Raw genomic sequence first — 21571 nt, forward strand, 5'->3', positions numbered from 1 at the left:
ATCAATCAAAAACACATCAAAAACTTATAATGTTAATGGTTTTAATACCCCAGAAAACTCAAAGACTTTCCACAAACTAAGTTGACCTTGTTATTCATCCATAAAGGGTGTACAATGTAAAGACGAAAAATCAAAAATAAACTTCATTAAATACTCTTTCTACCTACCAAAAATAAAAAAAAAACAAACAAGCTTCATATAAAAAAAGTTTCTGTAAAAGGGAATCTAACTTCTTTATTTAAAAACAAATAAGTGTTGCAAGTTGATTGTACGCATTAACACTTTTTCTAAATCCTTTCGTTACAATAATCGAATACAAAATTTTTGTTATAGTTTTTATGAATGAAAATTAAGGAGTTTGCGTATGAAATTCTTTAACATTCAATCGAGTTCAATCAAATTGAATATTTAGCTTTACTGATAAGAAAGCTCAAATATTTATTCACCTTTGCAAATAATTTTATTCAAAACTAAGAGTAAATGACTGAGTCTTGATTTAAACGGCTTCGGTCTCTTGGCCAAAGTAGACTTAATGCCAATCGAACGCTTGTTTTATTTTACGGAATTATATGTTTTCTCGTGTTTCGCATACGGTTCGAACGGATTCAGTATTTGGAATATGAATAAGTGAAGTGCAAGTGTTTTTTGAAATAATTTGTTCCACTTTTTTTTGAATGATTGCCTTCGTACCCAAATATAGAAAAAATTAAGAAAGAAAAGTATATTTTGAATTTATACCCAAAATGAATGCCTATTGATAGGTGTAATAAATGTCAGTAATTACAGTTATTGTGGCTTCATATTTCCAATCGACTCGACACCCACAATCAGCAACAAAATCATATAAGGCAAATGAATAGTTCCTCTATCCTTTCCCAAGGTTAAGTGGGGGCTGGGAAATTAGTTTTTCGAAACGTGGTGGCAACAAATCTGAAATGTTGATTACGAGCAGTGGATAACAGTAATTATACTTCTCATTTTGGTGCGGCTGTCGCGTTCAGAAATCGATTATTCAATTAAAGTTGAACTTAATTTATGGGTTCATAATAAAATCTACATTTCCCTTAAGTGTGTGATATACGTGATATGCAAAATGTTTTGTGGTAAATGAAAGTAAAATATAGAAAATTCAAAAAAAAAAGAATAAAAAAGTTGCGTATACGCCACAGTGTATTAATTTACTATGAAAAATATTTTCAATTTTCAGATTCAATCACCTCGATAAATTTAAGGTAAGTTTAAGTGAGCTTGTTGAACACAAAAAAAAAATATATGTTTATGAATTCTCTGTTGATTATTATTTTTTTTTGTATCGAAAGTGCTTTGTAAACATTTACCAATCAACAACAGAGTGAAAGAACTCTGGAATCTCTATAAACAAATTGATGCAGATTTTGAGGGCGAATGAAAGGGGAAGTAAAATAAATACTAGCCCACTATTTGGATTATTTTTTTTTTAAGTAAAAACAAAGTTGGTATATATTTTCGTGTATATTTTCTGAATTTCGTTTGAGTAAGAAATAAATAGACTGGAAATTTATGGGAAACAAGATGAAGTGCAAAATAAAAAGTTTTCCTCAATTAGGTTGCATTAACACTTTATTTTGTTTAAATAAATTAAAATCAAGGCCATGAAGAGGATTTAATGCGTTTTGTGGTTGGTAACACTAACTATGAAAAAAAAAAAAATTTTAACCTTAAGATGACCTTTCTTAATCAAGTTTAAATATGTATATACTTTTTGGTAATGTATAATCAAATTAAAAGCAATAGACGTGTCCGTTTTGTTTTAATTTTTTTTTATATAAAAAAGAAAAAAATTTAATTACATAAATAAAAAGATTGCCCTAGCAACAAGTGGAGGGTTGATTTTGATACCTAGCACGTGTAGACCAAGGAGACTTTTGTTTATTTATGTGGTTTTGTTAGCTGATGTTTTTTTTTGTCTCTTATAAGTCGGTTTTTTTTTATTATAGCTGTAGGGTGCTGGAGGGTTTGGTAGAAACACAGTGGTTCATATCAACTTTTTTCGTTTAAAAAATCATAATTAAAAGAAAAATAATATGTTACCAACATTTGATTCAATCTCAAAGGAAACTTGAAAGGCTATGGAAGAGCTGAATTTAAAAAAATATCAGGGGTGTTTTAAAATTTGATGAACTTTTATTGAAGGTGATAACCAAATTTGTATTACGTAAAATTTTGAAGAAATCTGTTTCAAGTAAAACAGTATTAAAAAAACACAATCATATATCATCATTTTGGCTGAAAAAAATATTTTTTGTGCGATTAAGCATTTTAGTAGGGTTACCCATTACTTTCTCCTGTTTTAGAGATGGAAACTGAGATTTCTTTTAGACAGAAAAGGAAGTCAACTGTGTTTTTTTTTTCATTTGAATAGGCTTACAATTCTTAATTTATTTTATTAATTTTTTTACTACTCACACTTTGTTTAGTTTAGTTAGCCAATTTTAAAGATGTGCTCATTTCATCAAACTAGAAATATAATGACAAAATTATTCGTGTGAGAATTTTTCTTTTAGAATAGGGTTACTACAAAGAAATTTTCTTTATCAGTATCAACTTATTTTTTGGATTTTTTAAAAAATATCTCAAATTTTTATTTTGAAAAATCAAGTTTTTGAAACAACTTATAAAAATTTTTTGAAAATTTGTTTTTAAGTGTTTTTTAGTTATTTCTTCAAAATGGCAAACTAACTTTTTTTTTGAAAAATGTTAGAAAATTTAATATAAAAAATATTATTTTTTTGAAAATCGGCTCTAACGATTTTCAAATTTGTTTTCTGAAAATTCCTTTTAATACAAGAAATCAGATGGCATACTTCGTTTTTTTGATCAAAGTCATTAAAAACGGTGTTTTATTAATTATAAAAACAGATTTTATGTATTTTTTTAACTTTATCAAAAATGATTAAAAAAAATAAATAAAATTATAGTTTTTCCAATTTTTTTTATAAAAATATTTAAGATAAGAGTTACTATTAACATAAGACCAAGTACGTGCGACCCAGTCGTGCATTTTATTTAATCTTAAATTGTTTTGATGAGAGATTTTTTGTTAACCATTTAAGCAATACCTACTTCATTTTTGTACTAACACCTCATCATGTAAAGGATTTACGTCGCAATAATACTATTTATATCTTATCTTTAATACATACACAAATAACAGTGAATAATGTGTTCTCATATAAATCAACAAAATAAAGTATTTATATCCATTTTTATGTTGTTAATATAACTGGACAAAAGACGTTCGTTGGTGTGAATCCTTTTAAGTGGTCTATAGCTTTTATCCCTTTCCCATATTTCATTAAATGATTTTTATACAGTATATTTTCTTTACACACACTCTCTGCTTCACTTGATTATACGAACACTCAGATTTAAAAAATTTAACGATACATTCATTTTTATGTAGTACAAAAATTATGGGTTCATGTTCATAAATTCAACTTTTATAATGCTTTTAAAAAAAAAAAAAAGTGTCATAAAAGGAACCTAATCTTATCCCATTTGATTACGAAAAATGATTTAATCTATTTGCATAAAATGGTTTGGAGGTATTAAGGTATAAAGGACATAAGACATAATTGATGAGCAACTTAAACTGAAAGAAAGTCATTTAAAGGGGAAAAAGGCTATTTTTAAATTTATAACAACGTTCAAATGCAAATATGAAAATGGAATGAATTTACAACCACTTAAAGTTCAAGGATTTTTTTTATGTAAAATATTGCTAACAAAATCTGTCACTACAGCTAAATATGTATTTTGAAGTTTAGAGTTGGTCTTGTTAAAAGCATAAGAAATTTAAATAAACTGTTAACACATAGCCTTATTAAAAAAAAAATTTATTTAAATTATTTTGGGATTATAATTTCGTAATAAACATAATTTAAAGATACATTTCTTGAATTTCACTTACAGAGGGCGTCATTATCAAATTTATGCAATTTCATATAACTTGTAACCAGCAAACGAGTAATCTAAAAATACCTTATTGGTTAAATAACATAAGTCTAAAATTTATGATGGAATAAATGAACATATCGGGCAAACACCATTTTCCTCATTATACTGTAGTCAAATAAAAATAGGTTGAAAACTAAAAACACTTTAAATTATCTTAAAATGATAATTTTCTTTAGAATCTTTTTCTTAAATAGAAATTTATTCTGATCAAAAATGTAAACTGCATTCACTTTGAAAAGAAAGATAGAAAATTTTCTTTAAATGGAAAATGTCATTTCGACGAAAGACGTGGTAGTCTTGAAGAAAACTAAAAAATTCAAGAAAAAATGACATTTTACAAGAATATCAAAGGACAAAAAGAGCAAGTCCATTAAAAGTAAAAACAAATTATGCAAAGACAAAGGACAAAGTAATTAAGTACATATAATATAGTCAAATTAGTCTTGACATTACAAAAATAATGAACAGGATTTTTTTTTGCATTTTATTATTCCTTGAAATCCAAGTTATAAAAATATTCTTCAATTTTCCTCCATTTTTTGGGACAATTTTATGAGAATAAAAATTTTAAATTCTTTCTATTTCTGTTGGTCAGAGAGAAAAAGTGTGTTGGCAGCAAAAATTCAGCTTAACACTTTAAATATTTTTGTCTTTAAGTTCCAACTCCTTCAAGTTGAAAACCAAAAAAGATATTCAGTCAGCAAGAACTGACTTCTGAAATCTTTGTTGACCCCTATCTTTTAAGTTAGTCACTTTCTCACTTTAAAAAGTCGAGTAGTAAGAGGCATCTTTATGATTTATTTAATTCGTTAAATACTAATAACGTTACATCTTAAAGTTAAATGTTCAATTCAATATAGCTTCCCACGATACCTCAAATGTCAAATTGGATAACAATAGTTTAGAAGTTATGATGAAAGAAATGAACATCATACATAATCGTCGGTTGACAACCAAAACTCACTTAGTACATACAAAGTTAATTGCAGTTAGTGATTGATATAAGCCAACAGAATTCATTACTATAAGGAGCTAAATCAGAACAGTTTAAAATCTCGCAGCTGTCTGACAAACAGGAAATGAGAGGAAGATTTACACAACAACGAGTAAGAGTTAATGATTATCGTCGCTTCCAGGTAAAACCGCATGTTCGATTAAGGTGGTTTTTGTATTTTGTTTCTTTGAGTGGAACACAGTCATCAAATTGATTTTTAAGCCTTTAATGTTTCGATATACCCAAACATCAACCAATCCAACGGGATATTAATTGAAGTATACCTTTATCAGGATCGAACGAATTAATAAAGGTTAAACTTTTCGATACAACCTTAAAGGCTTTTACTTGTGGTTTGGAGGAGCATATGACTATGACATTATAAAAAGTCTTAACCAAATCCAATCTAACCAAATTTAGCTTTGTAACTCAATAAAAGGTTTATAAAGTAAGTCATAAAAGTGTTTTTCAACATACAAGTGGCGTTAATAGGGTTTTATTCCTCAAACTGTGCATCAAGTTTAAATAGACGAAGTTTTTCGCGGATTGGTATTGCAAACCATCAAGTTCTATTTACCTATTTTTACTGTTAACCTCTAGACAATGAGGTTCTCTAATATATTAAAAGGAGATAGAATTTCCCTCTAATGCTGCGGCTAACGAGAAAGCTTAAGGCGACAGATACTAAAAAGTTTATGCGATCGCAGAACTTATTTTTTCTAAAAGGCCTGGAAACAGAGTAGGATGCCCATTCCATTTTTATTTCAAAAGCTTTTATATCTCTTAAACATAAATTAAAAAAGAAATTTTCAAAAAATAGATTAAAAACATTTTTTGTTTTTTTGAAAAATTAATTTTTCGCAATTTTTTTTAATTTGTTTTTGCTGTTAATTAATATTGCTTTAAATTGACTTACCTTCAAACATTATTTTTATTTTTTTTCATCAATAAATCATTACCTAATGATTGCATTTTTTGTTTTTTAGTTTTCTGTAGATGCATCTTATAAGTGAAAACTAATTGTGCACCTTGATTGGAGCTCAAATTTACTCAAGAATTTGTTTTTTTTTTTAAGAAATTTACGATAAAAACTTAAAAAAATAAAATTTTGTTTAAAGTTACCAAAACATCCCTTTAAATGGTTTTAACTTTTGTTTTTAACTTGAGATAAACTTTTTTAACTTAACAACTTAACAAAAAAATTTTAGAAAAAAAAAAATAAAAATCGTTGGAGCTGTTTTTTTTAAATTAATAGTTCTTTTCCAAAAATTTTTCAAAAAATAATTTGGATGCCACTAAAAAGAAAACATTAACCAACATCTGCAAAACACAGTTTCAATAAAATTCATTGGTCTGTTTTCAAGAAATTGATTTCCAAACAAGTTTTTTAACTTTTTTTTTTAATGTACAAAATTTTTTAATTAATTTTTTTTTTAAATATAAACATTTTGGTTGAAAATGGTGTTTCTCTTAGGAGAAAGTCAAACATCAAGAAATCTGTTCTAAAGCAAGAACGGTTAATAGAGGTCCAAAACCAATTTTGACGTGATAACGTCTTATAAATCGATGAACCATGGCAGCCACTACAAAAAAGTGACGCCATTTTCTAACGTTCAACTCTCGCACTTTCGCAGTGCGGCAAAAATTTAAATTCAAAATTAAAACTAAACTATTAGAGATAAAAAAATCTTCAATAGCTTATTTGAAATATAATAAACTAAAGTTCAATACATTTGAAGGATTTTAAAAAATTCCATCTTTTAATAGGGTAAATAGGGGTAAAACAAAATTTCAAAAAATATTGGCTATTTTCTAAACGCGACAATGTAAAGAATTTTTTTAATCAATAGACAAATTTATTGCAAGACTGACAATGGCATTAAAAAAAATTCTAAAAAATTTCAAAACCAAGCTATTAATGGTTTTCTAAAAATTAAAACATAAGGTAGACCTTCGACAAAGTAGTGATTATAGGTAGGGAAGTTTTTTTTTTGACAATTTGAAAAACGTCATTCGAAAGATAATAAAAAAAGTTAGGTGTCTGATACGGATTTTTTTTAAGTCTCCGCGTTTCGAAATATGAATTTTTGAAAAACACCTACTTATTTTGGGGTATTTTTGGGTGAGTTTTTATTTTTTTTTAAATTTTTCGTAGCATTCAAAAAATCTCAAGCTTATAGAACATGTAGTCTATGACTGTGCGCATACAACATTTGAAAATTGGTATTTCAAAATGGTTTTTGACCGAATAACGGGAAAAACAAGTTTTTTGTCCCAAGTTTTTTTTACCTTTTTTAACCGTTTTTTATTTTTATCTTTTTTTCTTCAACAGATAAATAAATTAAATTTATGTTGTAGATTATAGACAGGACTATATCTGTGCAAAATTTCAATCAATTTTGTTAGCACAATTTTGATATAATGGAAAAATAAAGTTTTATTATTCAACAGGTTTTATCTTTTGATCTAAAGCAAATACAAATTTGATTTAACTTTATTGAGCATTCTGATGATGTTACCTTTCATTTGGTATATCACACATAACTGTACATTCACAACAAGCTACACAATGTTAAATAAAAAAACTTGCGAAATACCTCAAAACACCTGTGGAGATCTGTTGATCATGAACAGCCACCAGTGTGGGAAGTACCGTAATCTCAGTTTTAGAATTAAGATTAAAGCGTCATATCAAAGGTGAAATTATAAGCTTTTACATAATATAAAATTTTTATTGGTTGTCTAAAAAAAAAAATGATTCAATAGCGTGAGAACATAAAATAAAATTATGTTTTTTTGCTTTTTTTGATGAAAATTGATCGAGTTCAAAAAATTCTAGCTCTTTTTGGAGATGCCTAATAGACATGATCGATATATATATTTTGAGCTGAAGCAATAAGATATAGGTGGTATAAAATTTATTATAGGTTGTTATATAAAAAAAAATGAATTTTTGTCATAAGAAATGATTTTTTTTAATAAATTATTTCAATTCTTTTTGCGCATTGTAAAAATTCAAAAATGGTTTTATTATTTATAATTTTTTTTGTAAGCTTTTAAAATAAAAAAATTTATATAATGAGAAAAGTAAAAAGGTAATTTTTTTTAGCTTTTTCTTGTAAATTATGATTGTTTGAAATAAATAAACGCTTCAATTGACTCATTTTAAAAGCACACAACCTGTTTTTTTACGACGTTATCACATAAAATCATCGTCCGTAAACCGGCTTTACAGACAACCTCTTTTTTTTATTTTGAAAGTACCTACGACCTTATTTTTCAAATTAACATTGTCATTTTTGAGAAAAAAAAAACTTTTTTTAATTTTGGTCATAGTTATGGAAAGTTCCATAAATTTGGTCCTTAAAAAAAATTTCAGTACTCCCTCTAGGAAATCACCAAAAGCACTTAACTGCCAAGTTTGAAGCAAATTGCTTCTGTGATTTAGATTGTAGCTCGTGATAGAGATAGTATGTATCTCCAATAACATCAGAATATTTCACTTGGCTGGACTATTAGACTTTACAAACAAATTAAGTCTCAATTCATTCGAACATTTGCAAAACTTGGAAAATCAGAATTCGAGGAAAATAAATTGTGTCCACATAAAGCGTCTCTTTCTAACTCTCCGTCTTACCCAAAGAACAATTTTTGTTCTGAGAATTATTAACTAAACTATTGAAACACCAGTCTAAAACACTCTGAAAACTTGCCCTGAAACATTTTCAAATTATATATGTGTATAAGTTTACGTTCTGCAATTCCAAGTAAGTTATTTTAATTACATATATTATACCAGCAACCCATTAATTGCCATAAATTTGTGACCAATTCTATTTAAAATGGGGTTAAAATTCAATAAAATTGACAGTTAAATTAATTCCTTTCGTTATTATTAGCGAAACAAAAACAAAAAATGAGACAACCAATTGGTATTTGAACAAGAAAAAAAAAAAAAAAACATCCCTCTAGTAATCAAATATTTTGATGAAACCTTTTGTCTAGACATGAAGGACCTATTTTAAATTCTTCTTTAAACAAATCTATTTACATATATTTTCACTTCTCTTTATTTACCATACAAATACACAAATACGAATAAAAGACCATCATAATTTTTTTCTCAGAAACCAAACAAAATCAAAATATCCATCTATTACCCATATAAATTGCCATAATCATTGATTTTCTATCATTTTAATCCGGACTAGCTGTGAGATAATAAAAATTCATTTTATTTTCTTTAAAAATAACTTTTGTTGTGGTTTTGTCTGGAAAATGCAAACAACCAATAAAAATTATCTTAATCGAATTAAAAATACCAACAAAAGATTATCCCAAGACCAAAAAAAAAAAAGCTAAAAAATCTCTATTATTTGCAGACTTTCTAACTAAATCATTTCATTATGTCTATCAAGACCCAAATGTCAAGGGATTCTTGAAAAGGGTGAAATTTCGTTTCTTTTAGGATTTTCTTCGAAAAATATTACACTTTCTATCAAGGTTTAATCTGCAGTTATCCTTCAGGCAAAAATCATCCTCACACTGGAAGATGCAAAAAAAGACTTTTTGGTGGATAGGTATACTCTTCTTATCTTATGAATGGAATAGTCAAGAGCCTGCGCAAAGTAGAGAGTTTGTCTTTCAACCATATTCAATTGCACAGATAAGAAAGCTCAATATTATTCACCTTGATTCAAATTCTTTTTGGCAACAGACTTTTTGGTTATCCTAAACGATTAAACGTATTCGTGCTGTTGGCCAAGACAAACGACAACGACACGACGCGACGGTAGCGACGCGTATTTTTTTTTGTCGAATAAAATGCCATTTCGTACTCGTGTGTATGGCAAAGCGGTAGTTATTTTGTATTTTAGTCATGTAAATGGCTAAATGTTGAAGTGTGTATATAACGCTGATTGACTGTTAATCGCTAGTAACATCCGTTTGTTATTTGATTTTTTGAAATAAAAGTTTATAATCTGTGAAGTGAGATCACAAAAATAAAGAATTAGCTCCCTCTCGTTCACTACACGAGTGCTAATTAAAACATCAAAGAAAATGACTTTGATGTTAAGACTAAAATAAAAAACCCACCGACTTTGTACAACAAATTTTTTAGAACTATTAGCTTTGGATATCTCTTCTACTAGTGATATATTTCTAAAGTTGGAAAGAGGGAAAAATGTAGACTCTCTGACCCGTTTGATTGAATTAAAGCAAAAAAGAACTAATAGCCAACTTGTCAATAAAGATTTTAATTAAATACCTTATTGATGCATTTATTGATAGGGGGTCAATTAATCTGTTGGAATGATCTGTCTAATTAAAAATGTCAGTGTTAAATGAGAAAAAGTGAAACAAAAAGTGTTTGTAATTTGAAATAGAAAAAAAACTAGAAAAAAATAGTACGTATACGCAACAGTGACCCTGGATTTTTTTTGTTCATAATTTAAAATTTTCTTCTACAACATGTTTGAAAATTCACACCTTTATGACAATATGGTAAGAAAAAATATAGGTATTTTTCAAATATTTTCATATTTTTTTTTTTTTTTTTTGTGAAAAAATAATAATCAGGTGGGCTGGTACAAAACGATTAAGCGAGGCATATTTATTAGACTTGATAGTGTTTATATTATGATTTAAATGTGATTAAGAATTCCCTGTTGTGTATTTAATGTTTTTGTTTTCGTTGTTTTAGTTTTTTTTTTTTTTTGCATTCGATGGAAATGAAAGGGGCAGTTTTTGGGATTTAAAAAAAATATTGTTGTATTTTTAGTGATTCTTCAACTTTAACCCATTATTTCTATTCAGTTTTTTTTTTCTACTGAATCACAGAAATGAAAAAAATATGTGATTTTAAAATACAGTAAATTTGTAAAAGATTTAGTGGAAATCGTATTGAGATGGTGCAATTTAAACAAAAATGAAATTGAAAAAATAATCAAGTATTTTTAACATTAACTTTTAAACGTGTTTAAGTTATGGTTATTCAACGCTGAAACAATTTAGATTAAAAAAAAATGTAAAATTATTTCAACGTTATTCTATTGAATTTGAGCAAATTTATTTTACGGATTTTACGTCGCTCAAAATAAAAGTAATATGTATAATTATAAAAGTTATACTGAGCAAATATCTACTCTCGAGTAGGAGTGTTTTGTGAAAATGTAAATTTCTTTCAACTTTGCATTTGAGAAAAAGTCATCTCAGCCTTTTTCAATATTTCATGTTCTGTGCAGATTGGATTTGAAAATAAAAAAAATTTTTTTGCATATCAAAAAATTTGCATTAAAAAAAAATGTTATTGAAAATAAAAAATTTTCTGCATTACAAAAAAATAAAAAATGTGTGCATTAAATATTTTTTTTTTTAATATTTGTCGAATTTCTTAAAATTTTGGATATTTGGCCTTTTAATGTTATATGTATTTGAAATAGTATAAATGAAAAAAAAAAAAAATATTTAATGCACACACTTTGCATTGCTTTTTTTTCAATGCAGAAAATGTTTTTATTTGCAAAATCATTTTGTTTTTTAATGCAAAATATTTTTATATTCAATAAAAATTTTATTTTCAATAACATTTTTTTTTATGCAAAATATTTTTAGTCGCAATAAATATATTTTTTTTTTTCAATGCAAATATTTTTGAGTTGCAATAAAAAAATTGTTTTAATGCAATTTTTTTTTTCAGTTGCAAAAGATATTTTTTTTAATGAAATTTTTTTTTATTTGCAATAGACATTGCATTTTAAAAAAATGATTTTTTCTACTTTGGTTCTATTTTGGCTGAAGTTCAAAGTGAAGTGGCGTCCAGTTGAAGCTGAAGTCATGTTCAAGAATGTTAACTAATAAAACTTAGCGGGATTTTTACGTAAAAGCCTCAAAAACTTGTTCTTGTTCTTTAAACAATAAAAAAAAGGAAGCAAAGTTATACATGAAAGGATCATGAATTCTAAAACTAAGGGATTAAAGAAGATGGCTGAAAATTTTTTCACTTAACTTCAAATTACAGGTATTTTTTATAAAATTCGAGTGATATTATTTCACTAGTCTCTTTTATATACAAAATTTTACTTGTTCAAAATGTAAAACTATAACGCATACAATTTACTTGATTTGAAGCATGGATGTACCAAGTTTCCTCAACTCGACTGGTCAAACACTCATTCAAAAAAAAAAAAAAAATACTCATACGCCACAGTGACCCGACTAACATTTTTATTTAGAAAATTAATTTATTCTAATTTAATCAATTTTCTGATTGATTTTTAATTTTATTTCATCAATTTCATTGTTTACCTCTATTATGTGTGAATAGTTTTTTTTTAGTGAAAGGAGAATAATAGATTTTGTTTATTCTGTGAATTGGAATTTTGATTGATTGTTCGCATTTCTATTGTTTTTTTTTTTTTTCTTCTTTTAAATAACAATATTCTTGTGAAACGGAAATAAAGAACAATAAAATAAACACCTACGTCAAATTAAATGTTAGGTATAGCATTTTTCAATCAAGGAATGTTCGAGTTATGTTAAAAGAAAAATCATCAAACGCTACAGGAAGAGGAATTCTGTAAACTAGAAACAGAAAACATATAGAATGTTTCAAATCCATCTATATGTTAACATGAGTGTGAGCAGTAAAAAAAGAAACATAAAGTGTGTGTTTTACTTTGAAAGAAAATGGTTGAAAAGTTGCAGTTTTTCCTTAAGGTCTAAGTAATAAATTTATATAAAATTGAAACCTTTGATCCATTTTAAATTTATTATTCTTAAATTGAAATTAAACTTTCCTTTTTAGTTCAAAAACCGCAAGTTCTCCTTAATTTTAATTTAGTAAATATTTAACATCTTACATAAAAACAAAATTCACACATTGCCAAAGTGGGTTTTATATTCTCACGAAACCAAAACTTAATACTTTAATGAACTTAGTTCCTAAAAACTTACCACTTTCTTGCCAACAACATCTTTCAATGCAAACATGTGAAGCAATTTCAAGTTTCTCAGTATTATTTTTCTCGTTTATTTTAATTATAAGAATTTCAATAAATATTTTCAATATGGTAGTTGATAAGTTTCAAGCGCATTTCGGTACGTTGTACGTTTTTTGTTTTAATCAATTTAACTGAATTTGGGTTATTTTTATTAGTGTTTTTTCTATCATAATTCGTTGGGTAATAATATTTTTACACTATGGGAGATGAAAATTCCTGTTATAGTTTTAGAAATGAAAGCAATTCCTTGGAACATGTTATGGTTTCTCATTTATTTATAAATTGAACGATAAATTCTTTTTACATTTTTCCACATATTTTCAAAACAATGTGAAACAAAAAAAAAAAAAAAAAAAAAATAGCCCGCCTTTACATCTATTTAAATACCAATAACTTAAAACCATAAGCACTTAAATTCATTGAGTTGTTGAAAAAATTGAGATAATAATGTTTTTTAGATTTTTTGGTGTTTGTTTGTTTTTTTTCGTTTAGCTTTTGTTAGATTTAATTAAATTCATTCAATAACTAAATTTTTTGACCATAAAAGCAAAAATTCATGTCTAATGCAACAAAGTAAAATGTGTGTGTGTGTTTTTTATTTTTTTTTTGTGTTAATTGAACGAGATATTTACTTCACAATTTATTCAAATATTTTCAAATCAATATTAAAAGTAAATAATCTACTAACTTGTACAATGTGTATTCAAGTGTTAACATTTTAAAAAGATAAGCTTTTTAATCTGTTGAATGTTTACTTGGTTGCAAGCATTTAAAATGCAACCATTTCAAATAAATGATAAAAAATTTTGTTTTTTATTTAAAAAAAAGTGATGTTTTTTTATGTTGTTTATTATGTTTTACAATTTTTTTTTGCAAATAGAATATTGAAATTCTCTCGTTTATTAGTTATTTAACGAGAAATTCGATTCACACTTTTTTTTAACATATATTTGCATAACAATATAAAAAACAAATAATTTATTCAAATACCAATATTTGTCAACAACCACTGCGTTGTCTGGTTGTTAGGTTGCAACAATTTAAATGAAATAATGCTAAATATGAGCTTCATTTTAGTTTTTTTGTGCAACTGTGCCCACTTTTAGTTTAATTGTTGAAAATTACTTTATTGTACCCTAAATTTAGTTTATTAAAAGGAATCGGGACTGGGCTTATAATTAACTTATTGGTTTTAAAATTTTATCTTTGTTTCTTATATAAAAAAGTTACACATTTTTGTTGCAAAAGATTAGATACTACACGGAGAAAAAAAGGGTGTTTTAAAAAATAAAATGATTCCGACTCCAAATTCCGCCCTCTTAAAACAATAAGCTTTCCGCTTAAAATAAGTGGAATCCGCTTAAATTCTGTTAAATTAAAGGTGATATTTATATCATTTTAACATGAATTTTAATCTTAAGAAACTGACTTAAAATAAGAAGATGCTGTCTTAATTCTATGTGCCTAAATATTAAACGTTTTTCTTAAAAAAACGAAGAAATTATTTGAAATTAATGTGGAACTCGTCATAATATTTGGTAGTTAAAACAATTTTAGTAAATTTTTAAATTCTTGTGTGACTTCAGATTTAGTTGCAGTTTATCATACCAATTTTCAATAGAGGCATGTCCTGATGGGGTCTTTATTCTCCGTGTAGGTACTCTTCCATTCAACAAAGAATTCGTAACGTTCTTATATCTCCTTCCATATCGATTCACATGACATTGAGTGAGTGATTTCATTTTAAATGAAACTTGATGTGCTGCATGAATTCGTTAGAAAAGGATTTTGATTTTGTTGGAATTTGATGCACAACAAGATTATATGTTAGGGGGAATTTACTCTTTTTTTTTTTTACGGAACTTCATATTAAACCCGGAAACATCAAATTGATATACAAAAGTCATATAATAAAGCTTATTTGATGTAAGTCAGTTTCAATTTTACTTATTTTATTTAATAAAGCAATTTCAGTTTAAGAAGAAGTAAAACAGATTTCTTTATAGAATAAGTATTCTCGAAATTGGGTAAAGCTTTTTGAATAACAGGTTGGCCTGTCGATTTTTCCAGAACACTGCTGACATTTGAAACCTTCTCTGGCATTATAAGTTTTTAAACTCTTTTTCGTTCGAAAACTCTCGACATGAAAAAAAAGGTGACAGCTGTAAATCAGGGGTGATGAAGATAAAAAAATTGTATTTTCCACAAAATCCAGATTTTGAGGGTATATTAAAAAAAAAAAATTGTATGGAAATCGTTTCAATATTGAAACGGAGAGATTTAATCTCACGGAAAAAGCTGCTGTACGAAAACATTTTAAGGAATTGTTACATCTGAAACAACAAATTTTTTTTTGAGGAGCATTTTCAGAGGGTACTAAATTAAATTTAGTTGAAAATTTCGATTATTGTTACACAACTTATTGAAAGGTCGATTAAATGTAAAAACTGTTTTACTGACTTCAAGGCAAAATAATTTTCTTTTTAGACATCCCCTTTTTCATGCAGAGAGTTTTCGCACAAAAAAGAATTAAAAGTTCGTTATGTCGGGACAGGCTTCCAATATTCCGAATGTTCCAGAAAAAAAAAATTGGCAGCCTTCCTAATAATTCAAAGAGCCAATCCCATTCTCGAGAAAAAAGTAAGTACCTATTACTTTCACTTTTTTGACTTTAAACATTCAGACCCAACTAGAAAACCTATAATAGAAACAAAAATATTTTATTAATAAGAATTTATACATGAAACTCTATCCATTTATTCAACTTTTAAGAACTTTTCAGTGAATTTGAACAAATAAAATTGTGTGTAGATGAAAACGTAATAGCGATACAAACGCTATTTTTTCGTACGAATACGAAGTGGAAATAAGTTGTTTTTTGTAGTTATAGTCCTTTTAATTTTTTTTTATTGCAGTTATAAAATGCTAAAAAACCCCTGTTTCGATAGCTCATATTTTACCTTGAGTTGCAAGTGTTCCACTGTTTATAATGTTTAGATCCAAATTAATATTTGATATAATATTTATTTTCGTAAAGACAAATTAAAAGTTTTTTGATTCAGAAGATATTTTACAATAAAAAAATTTGTGACAAAATTTAGAAAACAAAAAACTAAATATTAATTAACTTAAAAAACAACAAGTAAAAATATTTCTATTCAAAGAACTTCCAGTCGTCCACAAAAAGCCAATTCCATTTGCTACTGCTGGCGGCAACACATTCCCCCCCGTGAATGCTCTGCTTCACTTTGCAGTCGAAACAGTTTTTGTATCGGACGTTCCCCGATTATGAAAGAAACGTTTTTCTCTACTCCCAGTTATTCGAAATTCATTACTTTCATGATGCCTTTCACTTCTCGACGGTGCGTAATAACTTGAACTTGTTTCTGACAACTGAGATAATAGACTTGCTCGTAATTCAAGGAAACGAAACATTCCTGAGAGGGTTGGTAATTCTTCAGGTGATCGATGTACTGACCATTGCACCTGGCTCTCAGAATCCAAAAGTGTTTCAAGCTTGTAAAGAAGCATATGTTCCGCTAGTAAACCTGATGTCAGCAATAGCTGCAATTGACGAAAAGCATTTCGTGCAGAATCAAGCATTTTTCGCATTTCATCACATGTCGGACGATGTAACGGCTTCAGTGCTGATAACGCTCTCATATGGGCACGAATCGTGTTATATTCGTTGCCATATTGCGTGCATAGTTCCTTCCATAAGTGCTCATAAGTATTGCCGTCACTGATTGGCCAGTTTTTGTATATTGCCTCAGCTCGACCTTTAAGTGCTCCCAAGAGGTGTCGCATTTTTTGGGAATTGGAAAATTTAGACTTACAGTGCACCTCTGCTTCGAATATTGCTCGAAAATTAGCCCAGTCACTTTCCAAACCCGAAAATTTAGGTATGCGTGGAGGATCTGAAATCTGAATGTGAAAAGGAGAAACTTCAAAAGGTGTGGCTAGAGTTGTGACCGGCTCGATCGATGAAATTTGTCTACGTTGCTTGAATTTATAGGATAAATATTCTTCTTCAGCATCTGCTAAAAAGGCACTGCAACCAGCCAATTGTTCTTCAGTAAGTTGCTGTTGTTGACCTAGCAATGGCCAATCTGTTTCAAATTTAGACCAAACCTCTTCAATGCGATTGAGACGAATCGTTGCTTCATCAGCCGACCATTGAGCGATTTCCTCATTGGTGTGACTATTTACAGCACGTCGCAGAGTATCACGGTACAGTCTCATTGATTGTGGTACCAAGTTTTTAACCTGTTGTGGTAATGACTGACAATTAAAATTAACTACCTCTTCCTCGATTGTATGAGAAGCATCTATTTCTGCTTGATGTTCTCGTGTTATTCGGACAAACGCTCCGGACGAACCTTTAAAATAAAAGATAATAATAAACGAAAACTTCCAAAAAATAACTGCATTGCATTGCAATATTACAATCTGCTCTTTTGACTACAACTTGAGAACAATATAATGAAATCAAGTAGTATAGGTAAATTCTCTAGAAACAAAAAAAAAAATTGTTAATTGTAGGTGCAATAACGTATTCAAAGGCATAAATAGCTCCCAATATTTTCTGTATGAACGCACTTTCACTTAAAAATAGGGAACTATTAGCACTACAGCATACAAAAATATTTAGCAAACGCACTTTCAATTCAATTCAATTTCAATTCAATTTTATTTTTCAAAATGGTGTACAAATAAGACTGAGTCTTTTATAGTACCTTAAGTTGGACTTGAAAATTTAATAAATTTAGCTTAATTTTTACTTATACATACATAATAACATAAGATACAATTTTAAATTAAAAGAAAAAAGATTTAATATATTCTTTCTACTGTTTGTGTGCTAAGATGAATTAAGATGGTTGATCAATGCTTTTTTAAATTCTAAAATTCCTATTCACTTTCACTAAAAATTTCTGCCTGAAATTGAATGGTGTCAGCGCAACACGAAACAATCTATAATCCATAAAGCTCTTTACGCACAACAGCATACCAAAAACTTTTAGCAAACGCACTTTCACCAAAATATTTTTAGGTATCTGAAATCGAATGGTGTCAGCGCAACACAAAACGATCTAATCCATAATCCATAAAGCTCTTTATTTTCTCGATTTTCAGACTTGAAATTCCAAATTCAAGTTTTGTCAGCGCAACAAAAACTCGAATTGGAACTTTCAAACTCTGAACTTTTGAGATTATTTTATTTTCCATACCTGCGCCGCTTTGGCTGCAATTTTCATTTCCGTCCAAATACATTTCGTTTCTGAACTCACCCTCATCTTGATTCATTTTGTTCTTGTTCTTGATAAAAACAAAAAAAATATTAATAACAATATATAAATACACAATTATGATCAAAATGCAATTTTTCATTTTCTGATCTTTCACAAAACTCATGTAAAACCCAATTTAAAATATCCACAACATTGAGAATTCGTTCATAGTATCCGGCTCGAAGGACCATGTTTCGATAGCTCATATTTTACCTTGAGTTGCAAGTGTTCCAATGTTTATAATGTTTAGATCCAAATTAATATTTGATATAATATTTATTTTCGTAAAGACAAATTAAAAGTTTTTTGATTCAGAAGATATTTTACAATAAAAAAATTTGTGTCAAAATTTAGAAAACAAAAAACTAAATATTAATTAACTTAAAAAACAACAAGTAAAAATATTTCTATTCAAAGAACTTCCAGTCGTCCACAAAAAGCCAATTCCATTTGCTACTGCTGGCGGCAACAACCCCATTTTTGCTGTTTAAAATCAAGTTTAATTTTTTTTGTTTCATTTGAATTATTACAACCTTACAACCGCATAACGATGTGGTTGTTGACAAATATTAGAATTTGAATGAATTATTTGCCTAAAAACTCCTGGTACAAGCAAATGCAAAAACACCAGCATTCAGTTGGCCTCAGAAACGGAACAATACAAAACCGGGAGGCTTGCCGCCGATTTCTGAGGTCAACCCTGCGAACCCCACAGGCGGATCACTAGTGTGAAGCAGTAACGTGGGAAGGTTATGATCCCCTCGACATCGAGATCATAACAGCGCTGAGAAAAAAGGAAGAAGAAGAAGAATGAATTATTTGCTATTCATATTGTTATGCAAATAAGTTAAAAAAAATTGTGAATCAAATTTCTCGTTCAAATACCAATAAACGAGAGATTTTTTATCTCCTTATTTTTCTGTAAATGTTATTATTAAAAAACAGTCATATATTTTGAGTGTGAAAGGCAAAAAAAAAAAAAAAATAACAAAAAAACAAAAATGTATTTATCATTTTTTCGAAATGATTACATTTTAAATAGCTACTTACAACCAAGCAAACATTCAACAGATTTTTAAGCTTATACATATTTTTAGAATGTTGCCACTTGAATACATATGTAAGTATATCATTTATTTTAAATATTGGTTCGAAAATATTTGAATAAAATGTGAAACGAATTTCCCGTTAAATTAAAAAAAAAAAATAGAGTAAACACACTTTGCTTTTTTGCATTAGCTTTGGATTTTTGCTTTTATGGTCAAAAAATTTAGTTATTAAATGAATTGAATTATATTTAACAAAACTAAAAAAAAAAAACCACAAAATTTATTTAAATACAAAAAAAAAACAAATTTATTATTACAATTTTTCATTCAAATACATATTTGCAACAAAACAACCACTCAACACATTTTAGGGCTTATGGATTTAAATTGTTCGTATTTAAATAGATGTATAGGTGGATTATTTTTTATTTCATATTGTTTATAAAATATGTGGAAAAATGTAAAAAGAATTTATCGTTCATTTTATAAATAAATGAGAAATCACAACGTGTTCTAATGAAATGCTTTCATTTCTAAAACTATAATAGGAATTTTTATCTCCCATAGCATAAAAATATTATTACCCAATGAATTGTTATAGAAAAACACCAATAAAAATAAAAACATTTCAATTTAATTGATTAAAAAAAAACGTACAACGTACCGAAATGTTCTTGAAACTTATCAACTACCATTGAAAATATTTATTGAAGTTCTAATAAATAAAATAAACGCGAAAAATAATACTGAGAAACGTCTAATTTCTTCATTTGGTTGCATTGAAAGATGTAATGTGCAATGCAGTAATAAGTTTCTAGGAACTATAAGTTCATTAAGAAGTTTTGATTTCGTGAGAATATAAAACCCACTTTGGCAAATTGTGGATTTTGTTTCCATATGAAAACTAAATTTAATGAATTTAATGAGAATTGATGGTTTTTGAAACAATTTAATGATGTTTTAAATGCTTAAATGGGTTTTGAATGGCCACAAGTTTTTTTTTCTTGTAGAAGGTGAGTGTAAAAGTTGTTTCAACTCATTTAAATTTAATTTGAGACAAATCAAAGCCTGCAAACTTGACAAAAGGTTTCAATTTTTCAATATTACTAAGATATAGACCCTTTAAGGAGAACTGCAACTTTTTCCCTACACTCTTAAGTACTTACTTTTAAGATGGATGGGTTCAGAAAAGTTTTATATTTCTTTTTTTACTCCTAACACATATGTTAACATTTCAATCAATCTGAAACATTCTTTTTGTTTTCTGTTTCTACACAGAGAAAAATAGACCACATAAAATAGAACAAAAACAATAAGATTTCTCTATGGTTTTCATCCAAGAAGGAAACCTTATTAAAACAATCGGGTTTTCCTTATTGTTTTAAAATCTGCAAAAAAATAAAAAAACGATGACCAGGCTGGGAATCGAACTGGGGACTTCTAATCATTAATCGCCCACCTTACCACCTGAACCAACCTGCCATGAAAATATTGATCGCGATTTTTGTTCTAGTGCTAAGTTGCAAAAAAAATCAACTTTTCAGTCAAATTTTAATAAGATTTTCTTAATAAAAATAATAAGAAATCTCCTTAAAAAAACCTTATTAATCGTTGATTTTAATAAGATTTCCTTATGAAATGTATGGAAGGTAAAACAATATGGCAATCTGTTAGTTTTTAGCGGGTCATATTTTTCTCTGTGTATAAGTTTACAGACATTGAACAAAATTCTCCTCCTGTTACGTTTGATGATATTTCCTTTGCCATGCTCGTACATTCTCTATCAGAAAAATGCTACAACATTTACTTTGACGTGGATGTTTTATTGTTTTTTCTTTTCATTTCACAAGAACATTGTTATTTAAAAGAAAAAAGAAAAAAAAAAACAATAGAAATGCGAACAATCAATCAAAATTCCAGTTCACAGAATAAACAAATCTATTTCTTTCCTTTCACTAAAAAAAAAACTATACATAAACAATTTAATAGATGAAATAATATTAAAAATCAATCAGCAGTTTGACTTAATTAGAATAAACAATTTCCTAAATAAAAATGCTGGTCGGGTCACTGTTGCGAATATGTATTTTTTTTTTATTGAGAATCCACTTGTTTAGTGTTTGAGGGCAAATTTTTTCAATTTTTATAGAAGAAATCTATGTTTCGTTCATGCAACTAATTAACACAATTTGTATAAAAGTTTTTACGTCCTGAATCAATCTAGCTTGTTTTCTTTCT

The 21571-nt window shown here is 27.6% G+C and overlaps 1 protein-coding gene across 9 annotated transcripts in view; it reads left to right on the forward strand.

Moving 5' to 3' along the window:
* Positions 1-1211: 1211 nt before the first annotated feature.
* The window catches only part of LOC129913486 (neuropeptide F receptor), a 108276-nt gene continuing 87916 nt past the window's right edge, over positions 1212-21571 (forward strand). For 2 of the 9 annotated variants that reach the window (XM_055992187.1, XM_055992194.1), the window contains exon 1: positions 9428-10495. In XM_055992187.1, coding sequence (XP_055848162.1) covers positions 10463-10495 — 33 coding nt within the window. In that variant the 5' untranslated portion in view covers positions 9428-10462. Of the gene's footprint in view, positions 1233-9427; positions 10512-11718; positions 12012-21571 lie in introns of those variants that run through there. The other 7 variants (XM_055992189.1, XM_055992195.1, XM_055992191.1 and 4 more) reach the window with 6 other exon arrangements.

Source organism: Episyrphus balteatus, chromosome 3 (genome assembly GCF_945859705.1).
Source record: "Episyrphus balteatus chromosome 3, idEpiBalt1.1, whole genome shotgun sequence".
Taxonomy (NCBI): Eukaryota; Metazoa; Arthropoda; class Insecta; order Diptera; family Syrphidae; genus Episyrphus; species Episyrphus balteatus.